Source organism: Enhydra lutris, unplaced genomic scaffold, assembly GCF_002288905.1.
Source record: "Enhydra lutris kenyoni isolate GAN:26980312 unplaced genomic scaffold, ASM228890v2 scaffoldscaffold26, whole genome shotgun sequence".
In the NCBI taxonomy this organism is placed as follows: Eukaryota; Metazoa; Chordata; class Mammalia; order Carnivora; family Mustelidae; genus Enhydra; species Enhydra lutris.
In genome coordinates, this window is record NW_019154110.1 from 12,920,067 (window position 1) to 12,932,189 (window position 12,123).

The window sequence follows — 12,123 nt, forward strand, 5'->3', positions numbered from 1 at the left end:
TGAAAAGACCTTGTCATTCTTTAAAATAGGTCTGATATAAGTAACAACATTCTGAAGTAAATGACAAGTTAGGGAGGAAAAAAGCTAAAACATTACATAAATACTACTGACTATAAACATCGTTTAAAACAGTACAGAACAGGCTTTGGAATGGTAATTACGATTATATATACTACTCCCAATATATTTTGCTTTGCTATTTCAATTCTTTCACTCTGGTAAGTTTTTCAAAGTTAATTATCATTCAATGGCATTCAGCAAAATCTAACAATTAAATTAATCTTCCAAAATTATATTCATTCACATTCAAGATCAGTATTTTAAAACTACAGGTATTACCATTTTTTAAAATTATGCAAAAAAAGCAAAGTTAAACCACAGAAGCAATTTTTTAAACTGTAGCCCAGTTTTAGGAGAAAACATATTTAATTCATAATTTAGGGGGGAAAATCCACATAGTGTTTTAATATATATCAAGACAGCTCACATTTAATTTTAATAGGCTTTGAAAAGAACAGTCCTACTACAGTAAAACTAAATACTACACATCTGTTAAAATTATCTGATTCTACAAAATGTATTACATGAAATCTGGGGGGGAAATGGTCTGTTCAAATGCTCTGCCAACTTTATCAATACTGAAATCCCCAAGTCAGCATTACAGTTCATATAGTATATAGTTTATCAACTAGTTTATATAGCGCATTGTTTATCAATAACATTAAAACAGTCTCCAAACATTTTAGTTAAGGTCTTTATGACCACTTAAAATAAAGAATAAAATAATTCCACCATACCAAAGTCAATGGAAGGAAAAAGGAAGCCTGCAAGCTTAATAGAGAAATGTCATATCCTGACACGTGTGTGTGTGCATACACATATACTTATACATACACATACATATGTGAAGACATCATTGTACATATTTAGAACTACACTGCATACTCAGACCATATTCAGAAGGAAGGACAAATATCTCCAGCAGAGATCTTCTTAGGAAAGCCAGAAAAGCTAAAAAGCATTTATCAGAAAAGAATTATAATCACTCTCAAAAATAAAGATTAGCACCAAAGGCTTTGTTCATTAGAAGGTAAAAGGAACTATCAAAACAAATGTAACACATACATTTCTACAGAAACATTAGTGTTCTTAATGTCTTCAGACAGTCACCTGGATTACATTATATCCAAAAATAAAATAGGTCTTATAAGGCAAATGGACAGTAACAGAAACTTCAGAGTACTCAATTTCAAATAAAAATGCTTTTTTTTAGTTATCTAAAAATCCAAAATTTACCTGTCAAGCAAGAATCATTACCAAACATCTTGCTGAAGTCCATGGACCTTGCAGCAAATAACTAATCATTTACATTACTATCCTGAGATTCAGTTAACATTGACTCTTAAGAGTCTAAAGCAAGCACAAGCTTCACTGACTACATGAAGAGATAGTCTCTTTCTAAAGTAGTATTTGGTCCTAAGTAGTCTTACTGATAGGTTCATAACAAAATTATTTCTGTGTAACTTTACAGAGTATGATTCCATGTCCTATAAAAGCTAAACAAGTTGGCACTAGTCTCATTTTAGTCAGTCTTTGAAGGAACAATATCTAAAAGAATCACTCTCAAAAAAATAACAAAATTAACATATGCTTTCATATGTTAATACAACCACAATTAACAACAAAATATATAACTTGAAAAAACACATGAAAAAGTTACAACGTTTCTAGATACTCCTACAACTGTCTGCATATTCATACAAGAGAGAGCAGTGGCAGAATGGACTCAAATGGTGAATTACAGGTGCCTGCAAATGACTTTGTCAGGAACTTTATGCTCCCCCATTCCATTTTTCTTAAGTAACATGCCTTCCCTGTCTGCAAGAAATTCACAAGGAAGCTGGGTGGTGAAAGAACAATTATTCAAGGCTAAACCCTGCCATAAAATGGATAAATTTACATAAAATAAAACAACCACAGTGAAATATAACAGTAAGCTAAATTTTTATCTGGTTTAACACCTAACAGTGTTTCACAGAAAAAAAAAATCATAATTTGTAATATAAATGATTTTTAGGAAAAGTATATAATGTTGCTATATATCATTAGTTAGAAATGATAAGTTGTGGGACGCCTGGGTGACTCAGTCCATTAAGTTTCTGTCTGCCTTCAGCTCAGCTCATGATCCCAAAGTCTTGGGATCAAGTTCTGCATTGGGCTCCTTGCTTGGCAGGGAACCTGCTTCTCCCCCTGCCTGCTGCTTCCCCTACTTGTGCTCTCTCTGTCAAATAAATAAATAAAATCTTAAAAAAAAAAAAAAAAAAAAAAAAAGAATAAGTTGCTTTCACCTGACAAGTCATGGTGAATTAGGTCAGCAAAACTGGGGTCTTCACCCCACCAAAATATCCACAATTCTCTTCTTCCAGGTCTTTGATCTCGCCGCCAAACACCAAGTACATCTGCCTTAAGGCAGCGACTAAAACTGCTCAAAATGGGGTCTTCCTCTGTCACCGGAAACAGAATAGGGGCAGAAGTTGGGCCTTGCCATACATATCTTTTCCATTTAATTCCCGTCAAGTCAGCCTAAAGAAAAGAAAGCATGATTATTACCGCATATTCAAAATCAATAGTAGTTTCTCTTAAAGCTCCTTATTTCATTGAGACATTACGATTTTTCAATATATACGTAAGATATTAAAGCAGCTGACAAAAAAAAATGATTCTTTGATCATTCAACAGCCAAACTATTAACACTGACATGTCACTGAATAGCAATAAATGTGTCCCAAAGAAAAATAAAATTAAATAAAAGAAACTTAACAATGTTAAATATAAACATGTACTTTAATACAGCACACTTAGTAAACATTTCCTCTAAGTTCTGTTCCAACTGGTCATGTTTATTCCCTGGTGTCAAACATGTAACAGAAAATTAATTTTTAAAGACTCATCATTTCAGGGCATCTGGGTGGCTCACTTGGGTTACGCCTCTGCCTTCGGCTAGGGTCATAATCTCAGGGTCCTGGAGCTAGGGTCATGATCTCAGGGTCCTGGGATGGAGCCCCACATAGGGTTCTCTGCTCTGGAGGGAGACTGCTTTCCCCTCTCTCTCTGCACCTGCCTCTCTGCCTACTTGTGATCTGTCAAATAAATAAAATCTTAAAAAAAAAAGACTCATCATTTCATGTGTATAGAAGTGATGGCTCTAATGAAAAGAAATGTGAACTATAACTGAAAAAATTGTTAGTTCTTCACATATCCCTTTTAGGAAAAGTGAAATAGGTGCTCACAAAGAACTGTCAGATTTGTACTAATCTACTTTCAAAGAACTTGATCTTAAAAGTACTAAAAATAGAGTCAAAGAAGACAAATGTAAAACCTGCTGTTATGTTTTGCTGCATCTGAAGAGATGCTGATTAATGGACACTATACAAGAAAACATTTTCTAAGAGACGGCATTAAAAATCCCAATTTGGAACGGTGAAAGAAATTCAAGAGAAGAAATTCAATTATTCTTTAACTTAGAGGTGCAAAGCATAAGGTGCCAAAAATGAAACTGCTGATACATGACTGGCAGTTTACACTTGCCAACTAGTTGTGCTCCGCCCACTCAGTTCACTTACCTATCACATACTCTCTTAGTATTTCTCCTAGCACACAAAAAATGAAAAAAGAAAGTCACTGAAACTTTAAATCATGAACGGAGCTAAGCTACTGTCCAACAGAGGACTAAATATTTGCAACAGTTGGTAGTTTTCAAAGTCTTAACTGTGGCCGTTCCCAGAACTGGGCCAACCTATACAATTGTCATTCCTGCATCCAGCTTCCCTAGAGTTTTCAATAAAAGGAGGAGCAGCCTGCTCAAAGCACTCTAAAAATACAAGCAAAACAAATACAAAAAAGTAATGATAATAATAAAAGTTAGTGCAAAACCACAGAACCTCCATTAGCCCGTTTCACTCACACAAACATAATGTTCTAATAAAAGCAAGATGGCTAGAAATTGTCAAAATGGCAAAATGTCCTCAAAGTTTAAAGAGAAAACATATGAAATGGTATCTACTGATTTTCACAGAGAGATCTTAACTCATCTAAGGGAGAAACTAATCTTCCGTTAGTTCGACTCATTAGAAAATGTAAAACGAAGAGATTTTTAGTACATAAGTTCCGGTGTCCTGTTTATTGGGGAAACCAAATTACCAGAGTGAGGCATAAAGGCACTGGGAGAACGGGCAATAATGGAAAGTGTTAAGAAGGGATACATGGTCAATAAGGAGAAAAGCAATAGTTAAGCAAGAAACACAGAGGAAAATGTGACTGTCCTGCCAGATAGGAGCACAAGTTGAAGACAAGACTACGGTGAAGAAGAGTCGGAAACAAGAAAAAAAAAAAAAAAAAAAAAAAAAAAAAAAGCCTGCACTCCTTAACCAGAGTCTAGGATGGTGGGTGAACGAACCTGTTTCAGGGGGTGGGTGCGGAGCTCGGCCGCCGCGCCGGCTCCGGCTGGGCCTAGCCTAGGGACTCGGGCATCTGGATCAGACCCGGACCCCCTCCCCCACGGCCCAAGGGCGCACCTCGCGGCCCCCTCCCCCACCGCCCCGCTTGCCGCGGCCCCCGCCCGCGGCCCCTGCACTCACCAGGCAGAAGAGGTTACAGTGACAATCTTCCAGGCTGGCCCCGTTCGGCACGAAGGAGGAACTCATCGTCCCTCACAGCAGCCGCCGCCGGCGCCACAACCCACCATCCGCCATTACCGCCGCCTCCGACCAGAGAGAGAAACACAGACACCGGGGAGGGCGGGGGGGTGGTGGTTGGGGGAGCGGTGGAAGAGGAGGCCGCCGGGCCGCCCGCCCTCCCCACCCACCCCCCCGCCGCCGCGAGCAGCCCCCGCCGCCCGGCCGGCACCTAGCCGCCCGGGGCCCAGGGCCGGCGAAAGGGCCGCGCCGCGCTTGCCCCGCGGGCCGGACTGCGGCCGCCGCGGAGCCCGCGGACGCTCGTGCCTCTCTGAGCGACGGAGGAGATATGTGCCCCTTTCACAAGAAAAAATAATAAATTACACAATAAATAATTAAAATCGAGTCCGAGAGGGCAGAGTCCAAGCCCTGGAGGGCTCTCCCGGGAGGGGAAGCGCCCGCAGAGGGGCAGGAAGGGCAAGAACCGGGAGAGAAGCCCAGGCCCCCGGCCCGGCAACGGCGATGTCCTTAAGCCCAGAATCTCCTCAGTGGCGGAGGTGGTGGCGGCGTCTGCGGGCTCAGACCATTCTCTGGCTATGTCTTCGTGTCGTCCCTGGGCCAAGCTGGCCTGATGTCTGTTCTACTGCGGCCTCACCGCCCAGACGCCGTAGTCTCCCCCATTTTGTGGGCCCAGCGGGCGGTGTTTTTCCCCCTTTAATCCGAATTCACGGGTTTTCCCTTCGCTTTAATGGCGGCCACAGGGACCAGCTCGCCCTCTCTGCTCGCCCATTGGCCGCCTTGAGGTCACGTGGGCCCGGGCTCCGTGGGGAGGAGGAGAGAGAGGGGAGTGAGAGAGGGCCGGGAAGCTTTCGGCGGAGGCGGTGAGCCCTGGGGACCGGACAGCCAGCTGGCGGCTACTAAGATAGCGCCATCTGCTGGGTGCCCCAGCCAGTGTAAGATGACCCCGTCCCAGGCCCGTTCTCCTTGCCAGTGAATTTACAGTGCAAGAGGGTTCACATCAGAAATCGGAGAATTACGTGGAAATCAGTTTGATTTCGTCGGAAGAGAAAGTGTTGCAAAAATTCCCAGGCATTTTCACTCGCAAACCCCTGAGCTTGGGAGTCAGACGATCTGAGACAGAACTTGAACACTTAAAAGTTGTGAGATTAAGAAAGAAATGTATGAGAAACAATATAGCCTTATGGTTACAAGCCTAGGAGTTGGAGCCACACTTGCTCGGGTTCAAACCTTGAGTGCGTCAGTTCTGTGTCTCAGTTTTCTCACTTGTAAAATGGGGAAAACATAACCCCATCTCACAGGAGTGTTGTGATAACTGAGTTAATACAAATAAAGCACGTAGCCCAGTGCCTGACACAGATATGCATTGCTAAGAGTTATCTATCATTGCTGTCTTCCTTACCTCATAAGATTATTGTGAGGAATTGAACCAGTGTATGTAAAGTGCCACTAGTGTAATCTCCCTGAGAATCAGAACCTTGTTTTGCTTACAGCTATAACTCTAGTGCTTAAAAAAAGCTTACTAGCACACAGTAGGTGTTTGGTATTTGTAAATTTGCAAATGAATGAATGGTAAGAAGTGGGAACCAAATGTTACTTCCCTTTCCTATAAAACACTAGATTACACTTCAGTATATGAGTTCAAACATTCTCCTTGACAGTTTTGGAGAGGAGAGAGAGACCGCAGGAAAGGGAGGAGGTAAGGGAAGAAAGGAGAGAGGTAAAAGTAAAGGTGATTTAAAAGTTAGAAACATTAGTGAGTTAGGATTTACCATAACTTGCCATCATAATTGCCTTTGTAAAATGATGGACTCTTCCAAGTCACCTCTTCAGCCATGGAATGAAAAGCATTCCTCATCCACCCATTCATTCATCCATGATGATTAAGAGCCCAAATCTCGAAGCCTAAAGCCTGTAGAAAAGGTTCTGCCACTGTTTCATTGGTTTCAAAGTAAAATTTAGTCCAAAATGAAATTAATTTCTCTCTCAGTTTTCTTATTGTAAAATGAGGATAATAAAAGTACTTTTCTCCTAAAGTGTCTGATGAATGAAACAGTGTAGGTATAGGGCTTACCATAGTGCTTATTAATGTTAGCTATTAAAATACTTTCAAAAATCATTATTGAGCACCTGCGTGCTCAACTGAGTGTGTTCCTGGTCTTTGGTAGGCCTGGGATACAAATATGAATAAGATACCTGCCTGTCCCTCAAGATTCCTGAAGAGAGGCAATAAAGGAAACACTTCCAACAGAATAAGATAAAATACAATGGAGGTAATTGCTTGAATAAGGTATGTATCAACTAGGGCACAATAAGAGCTCTGCGGGAGGAGCACCAAAATCAGAAAAGGTGTCTTAAAGTAGGTAGCATTTGAAATCAGATTTGAAGGATAAAATGAATTCTTACAAAGCCCTTTGAAGCAGTTAAATCTTATTAAGCCCAATTCAGATCCAAAGGCCACATATCAAAGTCAGTTATACAACCAAGACTAATTTAATCCAGGAGCTCAAATCAGTTGAAGTCCATATCCTTTCTGAAAGCCAGCACCAGGAGACAGCAATCCTCAGACCCCATAAGGTAAGAACCCCTCTCCTCATCTCTCTTTCCCTGATAGAATCCTCAGACCTTTGTTCCCACTGCTTCTGTCACTCTGAAATATCCTCCCCCACCTTTTATCTAAAACATATCCCTCCTCTTTAGAAGTCTTTCCCTTCACTGCTCGGCCCCCAACTTGAGCACCTTCCTCAGGACCTCCAGATGCAGCTAGAATCTCCTGAAACCTACCAGGTGCAAAGTAACATTTGACCTTTCTTTAGACTATCAGTCTTCTCGAAAAGAAGAGAGAGATAGGAGACAAGGGAAGAAGACCCGGGGGGAAAACATCTCAGAGAAGATCATGAAAGGAGCAAGACAGAAAGAGAGAGGTGAAAAAGCAAAAGAGAGAAATTGAGAGAGAGAATGGAGAAGGAAGTGGAGGAAAAGGACACCAAACGTGAGAGGAATGGAAATATCACGAGGAGAAGAGAAAAGATCAATGTTAACACGCAGAGAACATGTCAGTAACCACCTACCTTCCCTTAAAACGTTATTTTCTGCAATTTTAAAAGTAATGGAAATTAAAACAGTATACACACATTGTCCAAAAAAGATACAAAAAAGTATCTTCTATTTGGAAGATGCAATAAAGTGTAAAGAGGAAAAACATTTAAATGCACATTATTTTAAAAATGCCCATGCCGGGGCGCCTGGGTGGCTCAGTGGGTTAAAGCCTCTGCCTTCGGCTCAGGTCATGATCCCAGGGTCCTGGGAATGAGCCCTGCATCAGGCTCTGTGCTCAGCGGGGATCCTGCTTTCCCTTCTCTCTCTCTGCCTGCCTGTCTGCCTACTTGTGATTTCTCTCTCTGTGTCAAATAAATAAATAAAATCTTTAAAAAAAAAAATGCCCATGTCATCATTCATAATCAACCATCTCTTAACATTCTGATTTTTTTTCTTTCCAGACTTTTCCATATATATTACATGAATATATTCATATAATATATTATATATTCATATAATTTATAAATTATATATAATATATACTGTAACTATATATACTATATATAATATATGTAATATATTTATAGGTGTAAATAATATATATTTCCATAAATATATCCCCACACAGCTGAAGTTATAGTATATACACATTTTACTTACTTATAGTATATACTTACTTGTAGTATATACACATTTTACTTACTATCTAGTATGCGTGTCCAGTCATGTATAGACAAGGCATAGGATATACAAGGAGCACATAATCTTGGTAGATAAGGCAATTGGATAGTTGGACCAACTAAGATCAAAACTCCACACCACTGCCTGCTAACTCCCTAACTTCCAATTACTCATTAGTAAAATGCATGTGCAAAATTAGCACCTAAATGTTAGAGTTTTAGCAATTAAAAGAGATAATCTAAGTAAAATAGGAGAGCCAATCAGGAACATTAAGGTGAATGTTAGACATTGCCTTGAATAATAATCACCTGTTGTCTTTGACTCTCTGAAACTACATTTGTTTGTTCAATGATCTATATTTAAAATTGTTCTTTAACTCCTCTACCCTTTTAAGGACTCCGTTCTGAATGGGATAGTGGATGTGCCTGGCCTCCAGGAAGGGTGACAGTTACATCATCTAAGCAGAGATAGTCCAGGAAAGAGCAAAGTTTGACCTTAGGACTAATGTTCCCCACCTGTTCTGAAAAATCACAGGGTCTAGAACAGAGCTATCCAGTGGAAATATAACATTAGCTAAAGAAGTAATTTTTTAATTAGCCACATTAAAAAAGATAAAAAAGAAATAGGTGAAATTAATTTTAATTATTTATTTATCCCAATATAACAGAAATATTATTATTTCACATGTAATCAATATAAAAAATTATTGAAATGGGGTCCCTGGGTGGCTGTCGGTTGAGCACCTAACTCTTGGTTTTGGCTCAGGTCATTATCTCAGGGTTGTGGGATCAAGCCCTCCATCGGGCTCCATGCTCAGCCCAAGGTCTGCTTGGGAGTCTCTCTCTCCCTCTCCCTGGGTGCCTCCCCCTACTCGCATACACTCTTGTGTTCTCTCTCTCAAATAAATAAATCTTTTTTAAAAATTGAGAGAGTTTTACTTTTTATTCTTTTTTTTTTTTTAAGATTTTATTTATTTGACAGAGAGAGAGAGTAGGCAGAGAAGCAGGCAGAGAGAGAGGAGGAAGCAGGCTCCCCAGTGAGCAGAGAGCCCAATGAGGGGCTTGATCCCAGGACGCTGGGATCATGACCTGAGCTGAAGGCAGAGGCTTTAACCCACTGAGCCATCCAGGCGCCCCTTGTCTTTTTTCTTTTAACCAAACTTTTCAAAATCCCTGTTTGAATTTTTACTTACAGTATATTTCATTTCACACAAGCCACATTTCAAGTGCCCAATAGCGACACGAGGTTAGTAGCTACTGTGTTGGATAACACACGTCTATGAAAGCTGCGAGTTAAGGACCAATTAAGCTGTGCAGTGAATGGTCTTGAGCCTGGGGACAATACTGATTTTCTTAAGGTCATGTTAATGGTTTCATGTTGTACTTAATTCAATTTAAAAAAAAAAGCTGAGTGAATGCACAGGCAGGCAGAGAGAGAGGAAGGGAAGCAGGCTCCCCGCTGAGCCGAGAACCCAACTCAAGGCTTGATCCCAGAGTCCTGGGATCATGACCTGAGCTGAAAGCAGAGGCTTTAACCCACTGAGCCACCCAGGTGCCCCGCCATTGAAGAAATTTAAACATGACAGTACTGAGCTAAGATTTGTTTTTAGAAGATGCCAGGATACTTGTTGGGGGCATTATGGAAATCCAGACAGGAAGTGAAGAGGCCTAAGCTAATTAAGAGGGGCTTATCTAAAGAGAGATTGAGGGGCATCTGGGTGGCTCAGTCGGTTAAGAGTCTGCCTTTGGGTCAGGTCATGACCCCAGGATCCTGGGATCAAGCCCCACATCAAGCTCCCTGCTTAGCAGGGAGCCTGCTTCTCCCTCTTCCCTGCTCATGCTCTCTCACTATCTCTCTTGCTCTCAAATAAATAAATAGAATCTTAAAAACAAAAAAAAAGTGAGATTGATTCCCTGGAGGTCAAGCCCCACATGAGGCTCCAGGGTGGGTGTGAGGCGGCTTAAGATTCTCTCCCTCTGCCCCTCCCTCACCCCTGAAAGAAAGAAAGAGAGAGAGAGATAAAAAGAAAGAGAGAGAGAGAGAAAGAATGAAAGAAAAGAAACATCCTTCCTGCTTCACATTTATTCCCTCTATTAAGGCATCAGCAAGGAAGATAGGGAAGTAGAGAAAATTGCTTTTGCAAAATGCTGAGCATTCCTTTCTTACTAAGCAGATGATTTTTCTTAGAATAGCAGCCAATGTTGAGAGGAGACAAGCACAGTTCTCTGAACCTTCTCCTTCTGCTAAAAAGTTCCAGACAGGACTTTGATCTCACAGGATAATTATTCCTACCCAGATATAAACCGGTTTGCAATTTTATTGTTCCCTTCCCCCAAGAAAAGGTTCACAGGAATTCAAAAGAGATAATGAGCCAATAAAATAGGAATATTATTCTAGAATCTCTTATTTCTACCATACAGGACTTACATGTATGGAAGGGATTTAATAGTAACATAGAGGAAGGTGATAGCTTCGTACCATTTCTACCACTAGCTTTGACATCCATTCATCTGCTCATTCATTCAATTAACACCGATCGATATTTACTATAAGCAGCGTTCTGAGATAGGTGCTATGATAAGGCGATATGCAACAGTGCATCAGAAATAGATCTGGGGGCACTTGGGTGGCTCAGTGGGTTAAGCCTCTGCCTTCGGCTCAGGTCATGATCTCAGGGTCCTGGGATCAAGCCCCGCATTGGGCTCTCTGCTCGGCGGGGCGCCTGCTTCCCCCTCTCTCTCTGCCTGCCTCTCTGCCTACTTGTGCTCTCTCTCTCTCTGTGTCAAATAAATAAATAAAATCTTAAAAAAAAAAAAAAGAAATAGATCTGAATCTGAAGAAGCTTATTAATTCTCAGACAGTAAGATATGTTAAATAACTGTAAGTTGGGTTTAAAAATGCCTAAAATGGGTGTAGATAAAATATTATGGAATCTAAAGAAGATGGGGTTACCCCAAGTAATGGGAAACAAGAGGTTAGTGGAATAAAACTTTGCATTTAAAGTGGACAATAATTTATGTATAAGATTTGGACTTGCAGAGATTTGGGAAAGAGCAATTTAGGCCACTATTTCCCACAGTAGACTTTGAAAACAAGGTACTGAAGAATATTGGAAATTCCAGGTAAACAGCATTTTGGGTTGTGCTGGTAAGTGGCCTATTTGTTCTCAAATTGATTTCCTTCTCTCCTGCTGCCATGTTTTGTATTTCAAGAAGTTGCTCCTTACAAATGACATTTCTCAGGCTCTCTTATCAATTTCTTTGTGGTTTGGCTTGGCCACTGAAGGCAAGGGCAGCAGATGAGGAACCATGGGCAGGGTAGATCTTTCCTTCTCCCTGTACTTCAGATAGTATCTCCAGTAGTGACTGCATCCCCTTTGTGGTTCCAACTGCAGATGGACAGTCCTTCTCTTGGTGGTCCCAGCTTCTGCTGGGTAGGCCTGGCTCCTGGGCTGTGTGTTTCTTATCTACTGATGCATGTTAAGTTACCTTGAAACTTCACAGCTTAAAACAACAAAAATTTTATTATGTCGCACAATTCCTGAGGTTTAGTAATCTGAGAGTGACTTAGCCAGGTGATTCTGGCTCAAGGTCTCACATGAGGTTGCAGTCAAGATTTGGCTGGGGCTCCAGTTGTCTCAAGGCCAGAGTAGGGCTGCCGAGTTCACTTCCAAGTTCATTCACACGCTTGTTGGCAGGACAGAGCTCCTAGC

The 12,123-nt window shown here is 41.0% G+C and overlaps 1 protein-coding gene across 3 annotated transcripts in view; it reads right to left on the bottom strand.

Annotated features, from left to right (window-relative positions):
- LOC111151269 (mediator complex subunit 13) overlaps positions 1 to 4,787 on the bottom strand; it is a 104,061-nt gene extending 99,274 nt beyond the window's left edge. For 2 of the 3 annotated variants that reach the window (XR_002640847.1, XM_022509144.1), the window contains exons 1-2: positions 4,638 to 4,787; positions 2,349 to 2,583 (exon numbers count right to left, since the gene is read on the bottom strand). Coding sequence is in view for 2 of the 3 variants with exons in the window: in XM_022509144.1 (XP_022364852.1) it covers positions 2,349 to 2,583; positions 4,638 to 4,703 (301 nt within the window). In the remaining variant the exon portion in view is untranslated. The remainder of the gene's footprint in view (positions 1 to 2,348; positions 2,584 to 4,637) is intronic. The other variant, XM_022509146.1, reaches the window with a different exon arrangement.
- Positions 4,788 to 12,123: the final 7,336 nt, after the last annotated feature.